Raw genomic sequence first — 23619 nt, forward strand, 5'->3', positions numbered from 1 at the left:
ATAAGCCAAGGGAAAACGTCTTTCAAGGAAGTCTTAGAAGATGCTCTTTGTCAGATGCTGCTGACAGGATGAGAACTGTCCCCTGATGTGGCATGTGGAGCTCATTTGCTACATGGCCAGAACGGTTTTGGTGCAGTGGTGGAGGCAAAACCCTCACGGGGGTGGACTGAAGGTCGTACGAAAGGAGATAAATTGGAGACTGAGTATTCTTTCAAATAATCTTGTGTGAGGGGAGGGAATGAGTTGGGGTCATAACTGGAGGGGAAAATGGAATCAAGAGAGGGTTTTTACTTTATTAATTATTATTATTATTATTATTTATTATTTTGTGTCCAAAACCAGTTTATTGGGATAGTTTCCCACTCATGTTGATTTAGGTTACTTTTACTGCTGCTCCTGTCTGAAGGAGCATCCTTGTGTAAGCCTTGCTTTTCCTCCTTTCAGTTGGCACAGGACAGTGGAGCAGCCCACACACAAAACCACCGTTTGTGCGTGGCTGAAGACAGTGGTGATTTTGTCGCACGCTGAGTACTTCATGTCCATGAAGGAGGAGTTGGGGCTCTGGACCAGGCACTTCTTGTGCTTCCTCTTCTCCTCTTCTGGGGATGGGCGCAGGAGGTCCTTTGTGAGGGGTATGTTCTTGGGGGCAGGACATCACTGCCAGAAAGGCAAGAGAGGGTTTTTTAAAGACGGGAGATAGTGGCACCCGGGTGGCTCAGTTGGTTAAACACGGGACTCTTGATTTCATCTCACGGTTTGTGAGATCGAGCCCTGAATTGGACCCCATGCTGACAGCCTGACAGCATGGAGCTTGCTTGAGATTCTCTCTCCCTCCCTCTCTCTGCCCCTCCCCTGCTCGCTCTCTCTCTCTCAAAAATAAATAAATAAACCTAAAAAACATCAAAACAGGATATACAGCAGCATGTTCCTCCTAAGGGAAACACTGATGAAACAGGAGAGACAGAGGAGAACTGTGGGCGCAGAATCCTGAGTGGGTGAGAGGAGATAAGACCTAGTGTATGAGCAGAGGGGTTTTCCTCATCCTGGAGCACAGACAGCGTATCCACACAGCACGGAGGAGGCAGAGCGTATGGGCACAGGAGCAGAGAGGTGGATGGAGTAGGGCCCTTGACTCAGAGCGAGGATGAAGGAGGACGCGTTGGAGTTTGGGAGGAAGGAGAGAGAGAGGTGAAAGCGTTGTCCAGGAGAGCGGGAAACGTGGCATGTTTGCTATGTAGCACCAAGAGTCACGTGTGGTAAATGGGCATGGGTTCAGAGCTGAGCAGTCAGCATAGCTGTGTATGGTTCCCAGCCATGTTCAGCTGCTGGGAACAGGTGCAGAGCGGGAGAAGAGGTTGGGTTTAACCAAAGTTATGGTTTGACAAGGAGTAAGAGCTCTCATGGCTCTCCCGAAGTACGTTCCTGTGGCTCTGAGGACCACATGTTCTGGTTTGCCCAGGATAGTGCCAGTTTATGCCTGGTTTCCCAAGGTGATTAGTAATAGTGTTCCCTTTCACTTTCAAAACTGTTAGATTTGGGTAACAAATGAAATGATCGTTCTACTTTGAGCAACATAGTGCCCCGGAGGTTTTCTCAACAGAGACTGCATCGTTGTTTTTAATGTTTATTTATTTTTGGCAGAGAGAGAGAGAGAGAGAGAGAGAGAGACAGAGCATGAGCGGGGGGAGGGGCAGAGGGAGAGGGAGATACAGAATCCGAAGCAGGTTCCAGACTCCAAGCTGTCAGCACAGAGCCTGACGTGGGGCTCTAACCCACAGACCATGAGATCATGACTCAAGCGCAAGTCGGACGCTCAACCGACTGAGCCACCCAGGCACTCCTGTTTGACTTTTAAAAAACACTAAATAGATTGTAAATTCCTTGAGGTCAGTGTCCTGTTTTTATGCCTTCTGTGCCCCATCTCGAGCATAACTTTTAACTGTGGTCTTCTTGTGTCTTGGTTAATCCAGCAAAAACACAGGTGACTCAAGACTAGAGGATAATCCCAATTTTAGGCAAATTCTCCTCAATCTCAAAACAAAGTAAGGGGATTGAGGCAATTTACACACCAAGGAGACCTTTCATAATTCTGCTCAGGGTTATGGGGCAGAGTAGGTAAGAGTAGAAGGGAGGCCAGTCAAGACTCAGAACTATGCAGGGGGCAGATTGACCTAAGGAAGGATTTGAAACTAAAATGCCCCTGGTTATCTGTTGCTGCCTAACAAAGTAACAAATCACCCTAAAATTTAATGACATAAAACATCAGCAATAGCTTCGCTCTCTCTCACTGTTTCTGTGGGTCAGGAATTTGCAAGGGGTTGGTGTGAGAAGTAAGGGAAATGATTCATTTTCAGAAATACTAAATAAAACGGTACTGTCCAGTTAACAGTACGTTTACAACCTGCTGGAAATATGTAAACCCCCCACCCCGACAGTGGAGTCCCAAACCTTTAGACACTTCACTTCCTGGTTCTTCTTCTTCCCCTCTCCTTTACGCGGGCTTATTTTCGTGGGCTTTGCAATGAGCTTGCGTCGTAGAAGAAAGGGAGGAGGGACTGAAAGTTTCTGCGTCACCTCAGGGAATGTATGTTTGTTCCAATCAGACTCCTTTTTGCCTGATGGGCATAGGCGACTTCCCGATAAGGCTGTAACCTCTGTAGTACTAAGCCAATGAGAAACCAGGGAGGGACTTGCCTCTGTAGTACTTAGCCAATGAGGAGCCAGGGAGGGACTTGCACACCAGGAGATAAATTGTCTGCTGTAACTTCTCCCAGTGTGTCTGTCCATCAGACACCCGCTCTTGCAAAAACATCAATTAAAGCCTCGCTTCAATGTGCTCTGAGTCTCTGCCTCCCTCCTTTGATTGGGTCAGTGGGCTTATTTTTCCCAGTTGTTGGGCACTTGTGGCTTGGGGTCTTTTCTATGGTTGTAGTCAACTGGCTAGAGCCGGAAAAGCAGGGGATCTGAAGAGTTTGGGGCTGGTGAAGCACCTCACTCTCTTCATGTAGTCACAGTGCCTTTCCATGTGGTCTCCTGCTTGGGCTGATGTCAGGGAGCTCCAAGCATGGTGGCCTCAGGGTAATCAGACTGCTTCCTTGGTGGCTGAAAACTTCCAGGATGGATGTTCTGGTGACTTAGCTTGGAAGTCACAGTGGTACTACTGTCCTACGTCTGCCCAGTGTCAAAGGAAGAGGACGTAGACTCACTTCTCAACGGGAGGAGTGTCAAAGCCACTTTATGAGATCACATGGGAAGGGCAATGTTGTTTGACCCATTTTTGGAAGATATAATTGTGACACAAAGTAGGGGTCCTTCTACCTTCCTTCCTTCCAAGGAGTCTTGTTGGAAGGCTGAAGACCCCATACTTTTATTTGTTAACCTTAACCATTTTTATGTTAAAAATCCTTCTGCAAATGGAACTTGGCACGTAGTTCCCCCCCCCCTTTTTAAAAAATGTTTTATTTATTTTTGAGAGAGTGACAGAGGGTGAGGGAGGGAGGGGCGGAGAGAGAGGGGGAGACACAGAATCCGAAGCAGGTTCCAGGCTCTGAGCTCTCAGCACGGAGCCCGACAGTGGGCTCGAACTCACAAATTGCGAGATCACGGCCTGAACCAGAGTCAGGCGCTTAAGCGACTGTAGCTCCCCTTCCTGATAGGTGGTGGTGAGTGCAGAGAGTTTGCTCAGTGTCCACAGGGTTTAGCGGAGGATAGAAATGGTAGGCTGTACCTCCTCAGTGAGAACCTTGACGTTACGATGGGAACAAACTGCTCCATTTCAGCAGTTCCGGAAGGTTAGCAGTATGATATCACGTGACACATTAGGTTTTACCCACGTGGAACAAATGACCACACGCCTAGTGGCTTAAGACAACACACAGTTGCTATCGTACAGCTTCCACGGGTCAGGAGTCTGGCATGTTTTAGATCCTCTGCTCATGGGGCCACAACACAGAAATCAAAGGGTCAGCTGGTTTGTTTTCATGGGGAGGCTCGCCTGCAGAAAGGCCCATTTCCAAGTTCACTTGGGTTGTTGGCCGAGTCCACTTCCTTGCACTTGTAGGACTGGCGTCCCCGTGTCCTGGCTGGGTGTTAGCTGGGGACTCCTGTCAGCAGCTAGGTCTCAGGCCCTTTGCCGTGTGGCCTTCACAGGCCACTTGAACAAAGTAGCCTACCCCGTGAGCGCGGAGAGCAAACTGGTGGTTGCGGAGGGGAGTAGGGGAGATGGGCAACATGGGAGGAGGGGAGTGGGAGGTACAGGCTTCCAGTTACGGAATGAGCAAGCCCACTGGGCTGAAAGGTCCAGCACAGGGAATGACACTGCACTAGCCTTGCACGGTGACAGATGGTAGCTGCACTCGTGGTGAGCCCAGTGTGACGCGTGCAGTTGGGGAACCACGATGTCGTACAGCTGGAACCAGTGGGACATCGTGTGTCAACTATACTCATATATAGGTCAGTGAAAAAAAACTTGGACTGATGCTGGCACACTGTAAAATTTCAGTGAACATCAGATGTCACTAAAAAAGTGAAAAAAGAAAAGTTATGGCCACAAGAAACGAACAAGAAACATAGCAGCCGACCTCCTCAAGGCCGGCAGTGGAATCTGTTTCATACATCCAATCTCTGACTCTAGGACAGGCCCTGTATCTTTTAATGGCTCGCCTAAGGGCACCTGGGTGGCTCGGTCAACGCCCAACCTCAGCTCAGGGCGTGATCTCAGGGTTTATGGGTTTGAGCCGCCCAGCAGGCTCCCTGCTGACGGGGGCCTCCTTGGGATTCTCTCTCTGTCTCTCTCCCCTTCCCCCACATACACACCTTGTCTCAAAATAAATAAATAAACTAAAAAAAGGCGGGGGCTGGGGGGGCTCACTTAATTAGGTCACGCCCATCCAGAATAATCTCCCTTTTGATGAACTCAAAGTCATCAGCTGATCCGGAACCTTAAATACATAGGCAGAATCCCTTCACCTTTGTCAGATAACATAACCTAATCTTGAAAGTGAAATCCAGCCTATGCTTGGGTCCCACCTCACTTAAGCACAGAGGATTGATTATAGGGACATGTACTCTGGGGGATGGAAATGTCAGCGGCCATCGCACTTGATCTTGGGGGATCTTCTGGATGCTGGGTCTCCCATATCAATCAGGTTACAACTTTTTGAAACAGGAAGGGAATGTGGTGTCCTTAAAGGGACCTAGAAAGGTGACCTAGAGGGAAGAATCCTCTGTCCTCCTTAGCTTCTGGTATGGATCACATATAGCATGGCTCACCCTAGCATGGCTTATGACTCCCAATTAGTAAACTAACAGAAAAGAAATTATTTTTTAAAAAGCAATTAATAAAGATGGGGCACCTGGGTGGCTCAGTCAGTTAAGCGTCCGACTTCAGCTCAGGTCATGATCTCACGGTTCATGGGGTCAAGCCCGGTGTCGGGCTCTGCTCTGTGGTGACAGCTCAGAGCCTGGAGCCTGTTTCGGATTCTGTGTCTCCTCCTCTCTCTGCCCCTCCCCTGCTCATGCTCTGTCTCTCTGTCTCTCAATAATAAATAAGTATTAAAAAAAAAATTTAAAAAAACAATCACGGAGAACAAGCACTTTAAATGAAAAAAAAAAAAAGAGGTATAAAATAGTAAGAAAAGACAAAGCACATTACGAACAATTGAATTGTGCCAAATCACTTCAAATCGAAGACTGAATGATTAAAGGGACCAAAAGCTAAAATGATAAAAGTGAATAAAACATAAGAAACAAGTAAACAAGCCACCATAGTAAGTGTCTAAATATGGAGCAGCCTATTCAGGAGCTCAGTGGCCTCATGCTGAGTTAGCCAGAATTCTTCAAGCTGAAGCAACCCTGAAATCCAACACATGCTTGTGAGTGTCTTTCTCAACGAGGGTTCCTCCTCTGAGCCGCAGAACACCGGAAGTTATCTGAGTTACTGTTTTCTCAATTCTGCCCCAAAATGGTACATAACTAGTACCCAGCAGTTGCACTACAAGGCATTTATCCACGGGAACCAGTGTGCTGTTTCGAAGGGACACATGCACCCCCGTGTTTATAGCAGCACTATCAACAACAGCCAAAGTATGGAAAGAGCCCACATGTCCATCGATGGATGAATGGATAAAGAAGATGTGGTATAGATATACAATAGAGTATTACTCGGCAATCAAAAAAGAATGAAATCTTGCCATTTGCGACTCTGTGGATGGAACTGGAGGGTATTATGCTAAGCGAAATTAGTCAGAGAAAGACAAACATCATATGACTTCACTCATCCGAGGACTTTAAGAGACAAAACAGATGCACATAAGGCAAGGGGAGCAAAAATAATATAAAAACAGGGAGGGGGACAAACCATAAGAGACTCTTAAATATGGAGAACAAACTGAGGGTTCCTGGAGGGGTTGTGGGAGGGGGGATGGGCTAAATGGGCAAGGGGGATTAAGGAATCTCCTCCGGAAATCATTGTTGCACTATATGTTAACCAATTTGGATATAAATTTTTAAAAATAAAAATAAATAAATAAATAAATAAATAAATAAAATGAAACATACATGCATAGAAAAGGCCAGTCTTGAGAATGCATAAGAAAAAAAAAAAAAAAGATGGCTTAATAAAATATACCTAGGTTGAGAATTATTAAAAAAAAAAAAAAAAAAACAAGCAAAGAAGTTAATTCATTGTATACAGCTTCATTCTCTCACCAAACTAGCTGATCTATGTCAAAAAGTATGCAACCAAGAAAGGGTTGGTCGATCTGGCACATGGTTCTGTGATATTTTTGAGAGACGAGTTTTAGGTGAGAAGTGGAAACTGAAGTCAGATTCCTGGGACATTTTCCCCCTCAAGAGTTGTGTGGTCAGGTGATTATGGACTGAAGCACACGAATCACTTTTGATCACTTACTAAATATAAGAAAGGCATCAACAGATGTCCTGACTTCAGAGGAATTCAGAGAAGTAGCAGAGAATATTCGTTTATTTGATTTTCTCCATAAGCCTTCTGGCCAAAGGCCCAGGAAGGACTTGTAATTAGTGCCTTTCTAGAAACATAAGCCTCCTTGGGAATGCAAGCTGGTGCAGCCACTCTGGAAAACAGTATGGAGGTTCTCAAAAAACTAAAAATAGAACTACCCTGCGACCCAGCAATTGCACTACTAGGCATCTATCCACGGGATACAGATGTGCTGTTTCTAAGGGACACATGCACCCCCATGTTTACAGCAGCACTATCAACAGTAGCCAAAGTATGAAAAGAGCCCAAATGTCCATCGATGGATGAATGGATAAAGAAGAAGTGGTATATATATACAATGAGTATTACTCGGCAATCAAAAAGAATGAAATCTTGCCATTTGCAAGTCTGTGGATGAAACTGGAGGGTATTATGCTAAGTGAAATTAGTCAGAGAAAGACAAACATCATATGAGTTCACTCATATGAGGACTTTAAGAGACAAAACAGATGAACATAAGGCAAGGGAAGCAAAAATAATATAAAAACAGGGAGGGTGACAAACATGAGACTCATAAATATGGAGAACAAACAGAGAGTTACTGGAGGGGGTGTGGGGGGGGGATGGGCTAAATGGGTAAGGGGCACTAAGGAATCTGAAATCGTTGTATTATATGCTAACTAATTTGGATATAAATTTTAAAAAATTAAATTAAAAAAAGAACACCTAAGGCTCTTGGGGCACCTGGGTGGCTCAGTCGGTTGAACGTCCAACTCTTGATTTCAGCTCAGGTCATGATCTCATGGTTTGGTTCACGGGGTCGAGCCCCACCTCAGGCTCTATGCTGGCAGCATGGAAACTGCTTGGGATTCTCTCTCTGTGCTTCCCCTGATTGCTCTCTCTCTTTCAAAATAAATAAATAAACATTAAAAAAAAAAAATAAGGCTTTTCCAACTTCACACTGGTATGGGCCAAAATTGTCTAAAAAGGGAGGACTGATTCTAGAGAAGCCCCACATGCCCCTTTCTTTTCTTCCCCTCCAGCATTTCATATGTGAGAAAACAAATGATGGCCAGCTTCATTTGTCCTCATCCTGGCCAAGGAGCTCCTACAAAAGTTTTGTTAGACTTCATCAACTCTGGAACAGTCCCACAGGACTCAGCACACCCCAGAAGGTAACCACGGACACACTCTGCTAAATTCCATTCGACTTCTAAGCTGCATGGCCATTGATCACGCTTTCCTTGAAACACTTAATTTCCTTGTTGTATTAGTTATACCTGTCGTATAACAAATTACACCAAAACTTTAGTCACCTGAGACAACAAATATTTATGATCTCAAGGTTTCTTAGGTCAAGAATTCCAGAACGTCTGAGCTGGGTGGATTTGTCCAGAAGCTCTCATGTAGTTGCAGTCGGGACGCTGGCCAAGCTGTGGTCATCTGAAGGCTTGCGTAGTGCTGGGGATTTACCAAGATGGCTCATTCAGATGGCTTTTGGCAGGTGGCCGAAGTTCCTCTCTGGTTCTCAGCTGGAAGCCTCAACCACTCATCATGTGGATGTCTCTGTAGGCTGTTTGTGTGTTCCCACAATATGGCATAACTTCCTTCCTTTATTATTTTCAGAAAGTGGAGGAATGTATAGTCCTTTTATGACCTAAAATATGACCTTTTATGACTAAATTTACACATTACCACTTTGGTTGATTCCATTTCTGAGAATAGAGTCATTAAGGCTAGCCCACCATCAAGGGTAGGAGTATCGAGGAGTACTGTAGACGAGGAAAAAACCTTTTCCCTCTACCCTCTTAGATTCATTACCTGGGGCCCTGCAAATTAGACCGACAAAAGACAGATTAACAAGAGAAAAACAAATAGAGTTTATTAACACGGTGTAGAAGCTCATACAGGAGGGAGAAAGAGTGAACAGTGAAGAGTCATTCAGAAGGGTGGTTAGAATTTAGGCTTGTAGCATCTTAACAAAAACCAATAAATTTGTAGAGAAATGGCAAGCCAAAGGAAAAGGGTTTTAGGCTTCTGAGAGTGGCAAACCATGGGAAGGAAAATATATAGGGAAAGCTAATGGAAGATAAGGGTTATTTCAGTGAGGTTTGTTATGTAGATTCCTCTCTGTGCTGTCTCTGGGCTGATAAGAGTCTCTGGTGATTAAGAACCTAAGCCTGCTTCTAGGCAAATAGTTGGGGAGGGCAGAGAGGTTTTTGTTTGTTTGTTTTTGGGTGGTTTTTGTTTTGTTGTTTTTTTGTTTTGGTTTGGTTTGGTTTTTTGTGGTGTTTGCTGTTTCTCAGTTGTCTTCAGCTCAAAATAACCCTTATGCCAAAGTGGCATATTTTGGGGTGGCAGATTCTGATCCCCTTCAGTGTCAGAGAGCTTGTGGACATATTTTAAAGCTGCCACATATTTTTTTGTCTTCTGTAGCTTTAGCTCTCCTGGTTGTCTCCCTATGTCTCTGGCCACTAGCTCTCAATGTCTATCTATGGTTCTTTGTATTATTCCTGTTTCTTGAATGCTGGGTTTCTTGGGCCTCTGGGCTTCTCCCTCCACATATTTGCCCTGGGTCACCCTACACTCCTATGTACCACCTTTGGGCTGGTGATTCTCCAACCCAAGTGTTGCCATACGTCTTGTGAAAGGGCCATATGGTTTAGTAGGCCAAACGTTCTGTATTGCAAATATTCAGCTTTGCTTCTGTAGTGCAAAAGCACCCACAGACAATGCGGATGTGAATGAGCCTGGCTGTGTTCTGGTAATACTTTTATTTGTACAACAGTCTGCTGGCCATAATTTGTTGACTCTTTTTTCTAACTTCTGTGGCCCTCGCAGACCCTTCTTCTGGGCTCCGGAAGAAGATAAATGCCCAGCTGCCTTCTGGGCATTTCTTCTTGGATGCCTCAGAGGTAGTTCAAACTCCTCTCTTCCTGTATTTATTGTACTCCCTGTATTGAACACGGTATTGTCTCGTGTCCTCTGTCTGGTAAACAGCATTGCCATTTGGTCAGTTGCTGTAGCCTGAGAGCTAGAAGGGCTCCCTGCTCATCCCTCTCCCTCGTCTCCCATCTCCAATCAGTCAACAATTAGTCTACTTCCTAAAGTTATCTCAGATCTATCCCTTGGTTCCACCTCTACTGCTACTACTCAGTTTAAGCTATCATTGTGTCCATCCTGAAATACCACAATAGCCTCCGGTGCTAGGCCCCCAAAGATGTCCACATCCTACTTCCCAGAACCTGTGAACATGCCACCATCTGTGGCATAAGGGACTTTGCAGATGTAGCCAAATTAAGGCTCTTGAGATGGGAAGATTATCCTGAATTATCCAGGTTGGCCTGATAGAATCACAAAGTTCCATATAACAGGCAGGAAGGTCAGATGAGGGAGAGAACGTGACAGCGGAAGATTTGCAAGATGGCCTTTGAAGGTGGCAGAAGGGGCTATGATCTGCAAGAATGCAGGTGGCCTCTGGAAGTTGGAAAAGACAAGGAAAGTGATTTTCTACTTGAACCTCCGGAAGGTTCCAGCTCTGCCGGAATCTTAGCTGTAGCCCACGAGTCCGACTTTGGACCTCTGACCTCCAGAACTATCACATGATACAGTCGTGTTGTTTTAAGCCACTGAATTTGTGGGAATCTATTATGGCGGCAATAGAGACTGAATAACCTCCTCACCCTCCCTCCAGTCGTGCTCTGTTCTCCACCCCACCCCGAACACAAACAGGATCCGTCACATCCCCGTTGAAAACACTCCCATGACTTGCCCACATCCTCAGAATAAAGTCCAGGCTCCTTGCAAGACTTCATCACGGGTCCCCAGCAGTTTATGCCCCGCAAATTCATGCAGGGAATTTCACATCATGTCGTCTCTCCATGAGACAAATGTCCTGTCTGTCCGGGACCTGTTTACCTTCCGTCTCCCACCTGACTAACTCCTGCAAGTTAGTTATCCAGACGCCAGTTCCTCAGAGACAGTCCCTGCCCCCACGCTGAGTTCAGGTCCTCTGTTTGGAGACATTAAAGTAACTGCCCTATCAGACTCCTGGCCCGCTTTATTGCTAGGACTTGTGAACTCAGAGACCGCCCAACTGTCTTGGCCACCACTCGGCGCCGAGCACCTTCCATGATGGCTGACACACACCAGTACGCGGTGAAAACAGACATGGACCAGCGATGGTCTAGGGAGACTTGGTGGAGGCGGTGGTGAGGGGCTCCCCTCGAGAAAGCTGGGGAAGAAGAGCCCGTGGGGGAGAGAGACCCGAGCTGACTCGGGGAGCAGGTGGGAGTCTGAATTGCCCTCATTTCCCTTCCTGCTCGGCCTGGTGGGGAAGACGCCGGGAGGGGAAAAGGGGCGTCGCTGCCCTCCCGCTACAATTAGCCGAGACTTTCATTCTTCTACAAAGAGGAGAGAGCAAATCAAAGGGAGATAAAAGTACATGTCCCACAAAGGACATCGAGACGAGGGGGAAGGAAGGGAGGGTGGTGGGACAGAGAGGCAGAGGCAGAGAGAAAGCCCTGCGGCCCAAACAAAAGCCCAGAGCCAGCTGATCCCCAGGATCAGACGGTGGAGACGCAAGGACAGGAAGAGAGCAGACCGCGTGGGGATCAGCAGCCCCGTCAGCCAAGGAGGAGAGGGAATGAAGGAAGATAAAACACTGATGTGAATGGCCGGGGAAGAGGGTGGAGAGGGACCCCAAATGGAGTTGGGACAAAAGCATGAAAAGACAAGATTGCCACCATCCCATGAGCACTCCACCCAGGGAAAGCAAAGAGGGGCTGGAGACAAAGGCGGAGAGAGGAAGGTGGAAAGGGAGGGAGCACAGCCGACTGGCCCTGAGCCGGTGACAGGGCTGTGAGCACAGGGGGTCAGCCGAGGCCCCGAAGGGGGAGCGGCAATCAGGGTACTGGCCTATATTTGATGAGAGAATCCTACCTGAGTAGCTTTCTTGTCTTTGAACTTTATATAAATAGAATTTAAGAGATGGACACACAAAAATAATGTGGTCGTGAGCCTTCCAACACAGATGCTTCTGTGTCTGGCTTCTTTCTCTCCACATTATGCTGCACATAGTGTGGATCAGTCATTGTCATTGCTGTATAATATTCCACCGTGTGTGTGTGTGTGTGTGTGTGTGTGTGTGTATATATATATATATATATATATATATATATATATATATATATACTTGTGCATATCCATTCTTGTATCTAGTGGAAAATTTTCATTCAAGTCCACAATCTCTCTCTCTCTTTTTTTTAAGTTTATTTATTTATTTTGAGAGAGAGAGAGAGAGAGAGTGAGCAACAAGGGAGGGGCAGAGAGAGGGAGACAGAGAATCCCAAGCAGGCTCTGCACTGTCAGTGTGGGGCTCGAACTCATAAACTGTGAGATCATGACTGAGCCGAAATCAAGAGTCAGACGCCTACCGGACCGAGCCACCCAGGCACCCCAGGTCCGCAATCTCTTATCTGAAACCTTGAGGCCTGATGTGTTTTAGAATTTTAGAAAGGTGGTTAAAAAAAAAAAAAGATGTAAGGCACCAACGCTCCGTATCACACAACTCCCAGTGCTGGGTGTATGGAAGTGCCCTGTAACCAGACACATGGATGTTTCTGAAAGGAAATGGACGAACACTCATCCTAGGAATAGCTTCACTTCAGTTCAGGTCAGGTTTTGCCACCAAATGGGTTCCGGCCACATTGGGTTGTGCCTCCAAATAAAAGATGACGTTTTTGATTTTCAGGGCTTTTGGAGTTCCGGAACTCAGAACTTGGCATTGTGGAACTTTGGTATACTAGTTCCCAATAAAATTTGCTTCGGGAACCCCTGGCAGAAAGATGAGTTGAAGACCATGTTACGAGTTTCGGCAAAAGTCAGAAACAAAGGTCCAACAACGTTTGAGAGGCGAGACGTGGTCCAGAAGGGATGTCGGAGTCGGCTAAATCGGGCTCAAATCCTGACTCTGGATGAGACAGAGAAGAACCCCGTGTACTGCTGGCCTCTTTAGTTCCCTGATCGCTCGTCCCATCTGACCAGGGTAAACCTTTGTTTTTATAACTTCAGCCCCTAATCTTGTAAATTGTTGATTATATGTTTTGTATCATTTTAAAGCTCATTTCTTTCTTTTATCCCTTAATCTGCTGGTCCTCTACTTCTGTGTTGCTTATCTTGATGATTCCTTATCTCTATTTTGTTCTTTATAATTTTATATTATGTTCCTCTTATCTCATCTTCTCGTTTTTATTGTTATCGTGCTATTTTGTAGTGACTGAGGAAAGACCCCTGCGGTTTGGGGGAGCAAGGGGTGATCATTTACCCCCGCCCCTCCCTCAGAGCCAGATTGCTCTGTACTTGGGAGCGTTTCTTTCCCCGAGGAGATTTCTGGGTGGTGGGGGAGGTGGTGGGGAGCCCTCAAAATTTAAGCTCGAGCCTTAACCAAGAATTGGTCCCGGGGCTTTTGAAGCCTTGGAAAACACCCAGTCTCAAAGCAGAAGGCTGTGCTCCGTGGTGGAGATTTATTTCCGGTTAAGTGTTTCTTTGTTCTGGGAGACCAGACCCTCGGCGTCAATAACCTGGCACAGACACCCTTCCCTGTCCCCACATGCAGATACCGCTCATCCTCTCACACACTCAAGAATATTCCACGGCGAGGATGCAGCAACGTGTGTTTAAGCTTTCCACTCGCTGCAGAGGCTTCTTTTCTATATGGAAGGAGAAGGCGTTGTTCTTGCAAGTCAGACAGAGGAGTGAGGATGAGGCCCTGTTCTCGCTGTTGCTGCAGGGGCCACAGAGAGGAAGCTGCCAGAAGGAGAGCCAGGCATTCTGTTCTCCCCCACCTAGCAGAGAGGCCTTTGACAGCCAGACTGACATAATCTTAGTGGGGAAGGTTGAGGTCTCCTCATGGGATTTCGCTAGAGCCCCGACTTTGGGCAACATACTGCACACGGAGAGGGGCTTGTCAAGCCCTCTCCTCAGAGCTAGGCCAAGTCCTAGACTATCCCTTGTGTCCTAAAAGGTACACGTTCTGTCAGTTGCCCTGGGAAGGGGAAGACTCCCAGAGAGACCAAGGAGAGGTGGGCTTGAGAGGGCTTTGGCGGGGCGCCTGGGTGGCTCAGTCGGTTAAGCGTCTGACTTCAGCTCAGGTCACGATCTCATGGTCCGTGAGTTCGAGTCCCGCGTTGGGCTCTGTGCTGTCAGTTCAGAGCCTGGAGCTTGCTTCGGATTCTGTGTCTCCTTCTCTGTCTCTGCCCCTCCCCCACTCATGCTCTGTCTCTATCAAAAAATGAATAAATGTTAACATTAAAAAAAAAGAGAGAGAGGGCTTTGGGACCCCAAGGACTCCCTGGAAGAAAGCTTGGACACCCCCTTCTTTGAGGAAGAGAAAGGCAGGCCTGAGAAGCAGGAAACGGGCGAGAATGGGGCTGTGGGGGGCTCAGGGTCTGTAGCTCGGTGACAGTCCCGTTTCCCCACATCCCGGTGCTCCTCCCAGGGTCCCAAGCCTTCCCGCTTTTGTCTGAAGGGTCCCACCAGATTCCAGTTCTGCCGTGAGCATTTAGGGAGCAGCCCGTGCGCTGCTCCCCAGCACAGAGCAGCAGATGGGGAGACCACCCCTGCCGGCCTCCCAGGTCAGTGCAGTTGGGACACCGGGGGCCCTCGAGGGGTAGTGTCTGTGCTCAGCAACCCCAGGGCGGTACAGCTACAGGAGAGCTGGGGGCCGAGCTGGGGGCTATTTTAGTTCCTTCCCTCAGTTAACTGCATACTGCTTTTTATATCACTTTAATTATCTTTTTATTTCTTTTAATTTACTTTATCTTTTTTTATGGGCGGCTATATATTTTTTTTCTCTTCCTGTTTGCTATTTCTTCACCTTAATAAACTGGGTGCTGGGGCTCAGGCTCAGGGGAGAGCCCTGAGGCAGCCCAAGCAGAAAAGGCTGGACACTGCCCTCTCTGACTGTGCCCCCAAGTCCCCTTGCCGGTTGCATCTTGTCCCCTGTGACCCTCCAGACTCTCAAAAACTTCTACGTGTGGGGGGGCCTAGTTGGCTCAGCCGTTTAAGCGTCCGACTCTTGATTTCGGTTTAGGTCATGATCTCATGGTTGTGAGATCGAGCCCGGTGTGGGGCTCTGCACTGACAGCTTGGAGCCTGTTCGGGATTGTCTGTCTCCCTCTCTCTCTCTGCTCCTCCCCCTCAATCTCACACTCTCTCTCAAAAACAAAAACAAAAACAAAAACCCAAAAACTCCTACCTGTGCAACTCAGGAGCCCCCAGGCCAGAATTCTCCCCCAGGGTGATAATGTATTTATCTACACTGATCACACATTTGAACTGGGAAGATGGCGGTGATGCTATTTTCATAATTAGCAAGGTAGGTAATACGTGCTCATCGGCAAGAAATGCACATCCGGAGGTGCAGGAAGTAAAAAGTGTACATCCCTCAACTCCCGCAAATCATGCTCCAGATTCAGAGTAACCTCGTTCAGCTACCATGTGTGTGTAAATATTCTCTGTAGCATACATATCACGCGGGCACATTTAAAATCGGGTAGGTAAGGCCAAATGCTAAGCCAATTTGTATTCCCACCCACAGCTCCCAAGAGGGTCGCTTTCCCCCTCTGCCTACACCCTTACCAGCACAGCAGAGGGTCTAAGGCAGAACTTTGGAAGTTCTTCCTGTATCAGCCTTCCGCTGCCCTGCACCCCTCCCCCATTCCTGGGCTGTTTGGATTCAGGAAATGGGGTCGATGTGAGCGACCCGTGTCCATTAATCACTAGGAGATGCGGTGACCTTGCTGGACACAGCTCCTGCTCTGGCTCCACCCCCAGGCAGGCTGGGTGCTGTTTCTGCGAAGGTCCAGCTTCCAAAGCATGAGCCAAGGAGCTCGCTTTAGCACAGCAGAAGCAGCAGGAGACCGGCCCCCCTCCCCCCAGGCACACTTGACAATGGGGGTGGGGGGGTGCCTACCTTCTTGTTCCTGTGGGCAGACACCCACTGAGCACCAAGTGTGAGTCATGCCTGAAGGTCCTTCTGGATTTTTCCCAAATCCTGATCCTCTCCCAGAGGGAGTGGGCAGAGCCTTCCCCTCCACACCCTCCCACCACATCTAATAGCTTCCATCGCTCTGGGGAATGTTCGCAGGATCATGTGTGCGCCTGGTGCGGGGCTGCGGTTAGGAAGGTGGATCTCCCCACCAGCCTGCCGCAGTGGGGTGGGCAGTACGTGGGTGGGCAGGGAGGGGGTGGGTGTCAACACAGCTTCAGACACGGTCCATCTGCAGGTGAGAGAGATGGGAGGGCCGCCCAAACTAAGGATAAACAGGCGGGACCGGGTGAAAACAAGCCCCCAGGGTGAAGGCAGAAGGAAAGGGGCAGAGCTGGCTTCAAGGGGATCCTCATGTACCCCCCCCCGCACCCTCCCCCCCGCCCCAGCCAGCCGGGGTGCCAGCTGCCTCGCCAAGGCCTAGCAGCTGGTTGAAAGGTGAGAACTAGTCACCATCCCCAATGGTTGGACTTCTTCTTTGAGTTAACTGAACAGTTATCCGTGGCCTCAAAAATAACAGCCCTAGGTTTTATGGCTTAAAAGTTAAGACAGACACCGTCTTCTCTTTCTCCTTCAATGGTGTGGCCCTATGGGACAGAAACCCCCCGAGAGGGAGGTGTGAGTGGGCTGCGGCCTGTGGTGCCAAGTGCCTGGTCACCTGGGGTCGGCCTGGTGGTGGTGTGTGTGGCATCCCTTATACCCCAGCTGCGCTCAAATGGAACCCAACGTCTCCTTTAAGGAGAGGCAACAAGCATCCCGTTAGTTATACAGTGGCTTACCCCCACCCATTCCAAACCTCTTTTCCGGAGCAGTCTCTGCTCTAGAGACTGGAAAAACTAAACCACTCTTTGTCTTCTCTAGCCCTAGGTGATTCTTGACAATGTCCTGGCTGGTTAGACGTAAGCAAAACCCTGCTTGGCTTTTAGGAAACCCTTGATTTTTTTTTTTTTTTTAATAAATGGAACAGATGCATCTGGCACCATCCCTTCCCCCTGTTGTCTACCTGGAATGAGGATGAGATGCCTGGAGCTATGGCATCCACAGTGTGACTATGAGTGAAAGGCAAAGAAAAACATAAGATGTTATCCCTGATATTATGGTGCCCTAAACCAATGCCAGCTATTGACAACCTCCAGACTTCCTGTTATGGAAGGAAAATAAATCCCAATTCATGTAAGCCCTTGTTAGCTGGCTTTTCTGTTTCTTGTCATTGAAAAGCCTTCCTAAGTGATAAACATGCTTACGGATGTTTTCGAAGCAAGGAGGCTTCAAGGAGCCCTTTAGCCTTTCCAGTCAAATGGGAGATACGTCGTCAGGGCCCTCCACTTAGGAAAGGAAACATCCAGAAGGACGTCTCTCCTTCCCCAGCACGACCTAGACCTAGTTCTGCGCACGTGGCCCCATATGGGCCTCATCTGGCCCCCAAAGGAAGCACCCTGGATTGTTCGCTCCACTCAGGATAAAACTAGGCCCCTGGGTGGAGTAGCAAAGAAGTAAAAAAGACAGCATTGCTCTGATGGTCCCTCTGCCGCTCTGTTCCCTGAAGATCTTGAAGTGTGCTCCTGAGACACGGGCCAGGTCTTGGGCCTCACTCCCAGGATGAGGGTAGGGCCACCGCAGAGGCAAGCTTTTTCTGCTGCTCCCCCATCCTTCTTCCCTGGGATCCTGGGAGCTACAAGACCCCGTCCCATGAGGTTTTCCAGACCAACTCTCCTGATTCAGACACGCGGAAAATAAAGAGCAGACCCCAGGGAATAAGCAAAAGGAAACTAGAGTCTTTGCTGCGTTGTTATCTCGTTACCACCTTGGAAGGGGATGCTAATCTCCTAGTTAATCCTTGCTAAGTGCTCCTTCTCTCCCTCCTTCAAGGGCTCCTCTGCTTTTCCTCCTTGGTCTGCCCTCCAGGCATCCTCCATTCTTCACCTATTCATGCTCACATCCTTCATTCATTTCTGTGGCTTCCATATCTCCTGAAACCCTGGTCTCTTTGCTCAGCCCACACCTGCTCCTGGGCCCCAGCCTCAAATATGCAGCTCGTCCTTACACATCTGCACCTGGGCTCTATAAACTTAACATGTCCCTAACATAAATCTTTTCCCCCAGTCTGTTCCTACCCCTTCCTATCTTCCATGGCACCATTGCCCCCTCTGTTACCTTCCCATTGCTGCTATAACAAATTACCACAAACCAAGTGGCTTATAACATCACACATTTATTATCTTATACTTCTGGAGACCAGAAATCCAAAATGGCTCTTGCTAGGCTACAACCAAGGTGTTGGCAGGGCTGCATGCCTTCTAGAAGCTCTAGGGAAAAGTCCATGCCCTTGTCTTTTCCAGCCCCCCAAGGCCACCTGCATTCCTTGGCTTATGGCCTCTTGTGGCCAACAATTATGTCCCTCCAAGCTCTGCAGTGTCCTTCCATTTTCTTCTGGAAAGGTTGTGCCTCCTTCTTTCTTTACCTTTTTAAAATTTTTATTTATGTATTATGTATGTATGTATGTATGCATTTATGTAATCTTTACATCCAACGTGGGGCTCAAACCCTCAACCCCAAGATCAAGAGTCACACATTCTACCAACTGAGCCACGCTGGTGACCCCTCCTTCTTTCACTTCTAAGAATCATTATGATTATATTATCCACCTGGATAATCCAAGATCATCTCCCCACCTCAAGGTCCTTACTTTAGTCACATCTGCAAAGTCCCTTTTGCCACATAGGTAACTTAGTCATAGTTTCCAGGGATTAGGACTCAACATCCTTAGGGGTCATTGTTCTACCTTTCATACCTCCTTTTAATAACAATTGCTCCCATGGGGTACCTGGACAGTGCAGCCAGTTGGGCAGTTGGGCATCTGGCTCTTGATTTCGACTCAGGTCGTAATCTCACCGTGAGATTGAGCCCCTTGGTGAGATCGAGCCCCATGTCAGGCTCTGCACTGATGCTTGGAAGTCTGTCTTTCTCTCTCTTTCTGCCCCTCCACTCCTTGTGCTCTGTGTCTCTCAAAATAAAGAAATGAACTGTAAAATAATAATAATAATAATTGCTACCGTTCCTAGCAATTTTGTAGTCTGGGCTCTGGGCTGATTTTTTTTTTTTTTTCCTAATTATTTTCATGCACAATCGAGATGATGCAAAACGAAAAGAGGCCTTTGGTACTCCCGAAAATCTACTGGCAAGAGAAAACCACTCATCTGCAGACGCAGGCTAACTTTCATGAAAAGGGAGGGATGACACAGAGGTCAGAACAAGAGTTCAGAGGGGAGAGCCAAAAGCCGTGAAGGATTAGTCCATATGGATTTAGTCCATATGAAATCCAACCAAAGCTGGTTGGATTTCAGAATTGTTATGGACCACTTTTTCCCTTTTGAACAGGAATGTACCTAGCAGCTATCTTATGCCCCTCCTACCTTGTATAGAGGGTGTGGTGGGAGCAGATAACTTATCTCTTTGTTTAACTGGTCAACAGGAAACTTTCATGGGAACCTGTTTAAGAAACTACACCTGAGGAGTCTTATCTGCACGAGGACTTGATGTAGATGATGAGATAGATACAGCTCGTGCTGGAGTGAGGGGAGACTTTGGGTTTTTGTGGGGAGAGGGGCAGGGGAAGAGTATATTTTGCATGCCAGAGGGGTGTGAACATTAAGGGCCAGAGGGCAGAGGCGGCCATCTTCCAAGATGGCCCCCATTGTTCACAAGTCCCAACAATCACAATTTTGCAAAGCCCCTTGCACACTGCACCAGTAGCACATGGCAAAAGTGATGCTACACAACTTCTCAGGTAGCTCATCAAAGACTGTGGCCATTATTTGGGGTATGTTGTCTCTCTGTTTCTGTCTGACTCCATCTTTCTCTCAGATTACTCACTGTGGGGACAAGCTGTTGTGTTGTGAGTAACCCCATAGGGAAGCCCACCTGGTGAGGAAGAGAGACCCTGAGACAGAAACACCCGACCGAGCTGCCTCCAGAATCCTGAGCCTCAGAAACCTCGTGAGATATATTCATTGTTTTGTGTTAACTAACTTTTGGGGTAATTTGTTATGTAGTGATATCTGTTTCAAGGGGCTGGAGAGGTATGCTTTAAGAGGTATGATCTCTTGAAGCAATCCCACTGTTCAAATGTCCTTAAGCAGCTCTGTTGAGTGGGGCCTCTCTGGTAGCTGTTTCCTCTGCCTGGGATGCCTGATTTTCATAGAGCCAACTTTCTTATCCAGCTCTCTCCAGAAAGTTTCTCCTGGCTGCCCAACCCAAAGGAGTGCCTCTATGACTCCTGCAGTAATTCTCTACTTAGCATTTCTCACTCTGTTATGTTTGTTTGGTTTTTGTTATCCGTCTCTCCCACTAGAATAGAAGTTCCATGAGAGAGGGAGCTTGTCTCTTGCTCGGCACCTAAAACCGTGCTTGGCATAAATAAATGAGCCCAAAGAGCTCTCACTTCCTGCTGTCACTTCCCTACAGCTGTCCCTCCTGTCTTACCAAACTACTTGAAGTTTCTTTTCAGTCATCCTATTTCACACATTGTTCTTTTTCCTGGATGCCTTTCCCTTCTTCTGCTTTTGGTGAAAACCCATACATCTTTTAAGGATCCAGAATTTCTCCCGCCATAACATTTGCCATCCATTGGTGTGACTGATCGTCTCAGTGTCTATGCCCCGCCAGATGCTGGACTCTGGGGGGCCCGGACTGTGCTTCTTCACCATTGCATCTCCAAAGATCTAGCTGGCCCTGTGGCCCTCAGCGAGATGAGTCACAAGAGAGGGAGGCCCTGTGACAGGTGGCTGGGACTGGCCTGTAGCCACACTGTGTCCTTGTCCCTAGGGCCTTGCTCCCTACTAGCTGAGGAAGGGGTGGGATTCATCCTGTACCCCGTATACATTAGTGTTTGCTCCTAAGTAAAACCCAATGTGTGAATTGATCTTTGAGAGAGCCTGGTGAATTGCGGGCACCTGGAAATAGGCTTGGGATGGAAAGAGGGACCTTAGCTGTCACGCACTTGAACCCCAGAACAAATTTCTGTTCATCTCAAGGTGGGACACTGGAACAAATGGGTTCTGTGGGGCTTCCAATGTACCGGGACCTCTGCTCCCCCTCGTTAGTCTGTAATGCCCACTAGCAAGCTGCATTACTGTCTGCCTTGTTCTCCTACCATACAGCGGCTGGAAGGCCAAGTTGTGGCGGGTTGGGGGGTGGGATCACATTGGCAACAGGAGGGAATATGTGAATTAGGAGGCAGAAACAAAGGGGAGGAGAAGAGAAAGAAGAGGGGGCCACTGCTGGCTCGAGACTCTCCTTTGAAACTCCCAACACATCCCCCCCCCCCACCCGGACGCACAACACCCTCCTACCCCCACCGTAAAAAGCTCTTTCTCAGAACAAAAGCCCTGTCACTGAAAGCACTTATTTAACAACAACAACAGCAAGATACACTAGGTATAAAAACATCTTTCTCAAAAATTTTTCTACTTCAATTCAACAAATATTTATTTTCCCGAAAAAGCAGAGATCTATAAAAAAAATAGAAGCGTGTGGATTTGTTGTTTGGTTTTGATTGAAAAGCCTATCGGCGCAACCAGGAGAACAGCATTGCCCCAGTGAGCCAAAGCACAATGGGGAAGCGCTTTTAAAATAGAAAAGAACACTAATATATAAATCCACCAAGGTGATTTTAAAACACAGCAGCACCTCCGTGCTAGAGTGGGGGATGGGTCTCATTCTCACAGGCAGCTTGTCTTCTGTCTTCTCTTCCCAGCGGGCTGCTTGGGCACACAACTTAACCCAGGGTGAGCCTCCGTCATGGCGGTGATAGGATACGGGGACACATGTAAAACCGTCATTAATAAAGGCATACCCGGGGTACCTGGGTGGCTCAGTCGCTCGAGCTTCCGACTCTTGGCTCTCGGCTCAGGTCTTGATCTCAGGGTTGTGAGTTCAAGCCTCACCCTGGGCTCCACGCTGGCATGAAGCCTAGTTAAAAACCAAAACGAAAGGTATACGCCCCCCCCTCCCCCAAAAAGGTACACCCAACTAGCAAAAAAAAAACCAATGTGAAAATTCATTTAGAAAGCACACGGGAGTCCAAAGAGCCACCTCTGGATAGAAAACGAACACTCACATGCCCCATCTCTAAAATGGTGGCTTCCATTGTCCTCTCAGGAGCTGTGATGCCGAAGGGGCTGGTCAAGAATCCAGGGGCCAACACGGTGGAAGAGAGATGCAGATCCCATCGGTGATGTGTGTCATGCGGCATGTGGAGCTGGGCACGTTGTGTCAGCTGGTCCCAAGCAGGGTACAGCCGTAATGCCAGGTAGAGCTTTGCCAGGCTGGCGTCAGAGAGAGACAGCTGTACCCCAAGGCTGACAAGTCAGGGCGAGTGGGCGACAAGGGCAGGTGCTTTCTTGGACCCCGCGTCTTTGTGTACTGCAGCGGTTGAGTGCGACAACCACGCTGGCTTGGTTAGTGTTGTTCTGAGTCGTTTCAGTCCCTTCAAGGATACTGCCAACCGTTCTAGCATTTGCAGATGTGCCATGAACACTGGAGGGGACTCCCGGGTGAGAGGGGTCCTCAGAGGGCGGCTTCCCCGTGTTCCTGCCTCACGGGGCGGAGAATGCCTCTCAGGCTCACTCGGGTTTCCTTCCTGACCTCGGAGCTCTCTGCCTCACTGCCTCCCTTCTTCTGCTTCTGTTCTCCGTCCCCACCCCATGCCCGCCCCACACACCTGCACCCAGGAGGGACCTACCATGCCCTCTGCCCGCTGCCCCATGCCCACAGACACTTCTTTGGTGAAGGCCATTCCCTGGCTTAATTATTGCAGATCTTCTTTGGCTTTTGGGTCTCCCAAAGTCCAAAGACTCTTCAGGTAATTAAACCTGGAGGGACAGGCCGAAAGAGACCCACCCCCCGGGCCTTTGGAACTGGGCTGGGCGATTAGGTCATAATTGATCTTTATTGTTGCAGCTGAAGATTATTTATCCTGTTGTCGAGGAGTCTTGTCACTGCTGCCCCACCCCAGGCTGGCCGGAGCCGAAGCTGACCCGCCCCAGAGCCCCGGAGCCCTGCCTTCAGCCTCAGCAAGGTGGACCTGGGGACAGTGGCTGGGCTGTTTACTCCCCGTCTCTCTGTGGGGGCCCCCAACCCCACCCCACCACTGACCTTACTGCATTTCTCACCCTCCTTGTCACTGCCACACCTTTTGTCTGTCTGGGCCATCTCAGCCCCTGGGCCTCCGGACTGTGATCAGCCCTCCTGGGGACCAAAGCCCAGGGTCAGAGAGGAGAAGCACTCAGGCACGTCCCTACAGCAGCCTTGACTCCCAAGTTCTGAGAGCTTTCCCAGGCCTGCCCTGGAAAGGAAACCAGGGCGGGAGGAATGAGGTTCCCTAGAAATATATTTAGATTTCCCAGTGGAGGGACGAGTGGGAGGGTGGAAGGCAGGACTGTGAACTACACTGGACATTCCGCTCCACTCTGTCCCCAAGGCACGGAGGCTCCTGCTGGAAAACAAAAAATCCTCCCTGGAAAAGAATGGGAAAAAGAAAATTCTTTTACCCACCAGTAAATCTCCCAGGGCTGTCCTGGGCCATGGAGATTAATTATATTACTATTTGTGA

The 23619-nt window shown here is 48.3% G+C and overlaps 1 protein-coding gene and 1 long non-coding RNA gene across 2 annotated transcripts; one reads left to right on the top strand and one right to left on the bottom strand.

Moving 5' to 3' along the window:
• Positions 1 to 347: 347 nt before the first annotated feature.
• Positions 348 to 654, bottom strand: LOC102955042 (40S ribosomal protein S27-like; the record flags this gene model as incomplete). Its single annotated transcript, XM_007086568.2, has 1 exon — positions 348 to 654. A coding segment is annotated over one exon (270 nt), but the record flags the coding sequence as incomplete, so codon positions are not given.
• A 7333-nt stretch (positions 655 to 7987) lies between these two features.
• On the top strand, positions 7988 to 22380 carry LOC102964446. Its single transcript, XR_445622.3, has 4 exons — positions 7988 to 8133; positions 12711 to 13004; positions 19872 to 20003; positions 22167 to 22380. It is a non-coding gene; the product is annotated as an uncharacterized LOC102964446 (long non-coding RNA).
• The last annotated feature ends 1239 nt before the right edge of the window (positions 22381 to 23619 follow it).

This window comes from Panthera tigris, chromosome F3 (assembly GCF_018350195.1).
Source record: "Panthera tigris isolate Pti1 chromosome F3, P.tigris_Pti1_mat1.1, whole genome shotgun sequence".
Taxonomy (NCBI): Eukaryota; Metazoa; Chordata; class Mammalia; order Carnivora; family Felidae; genus Panthera; species Panthera tigris.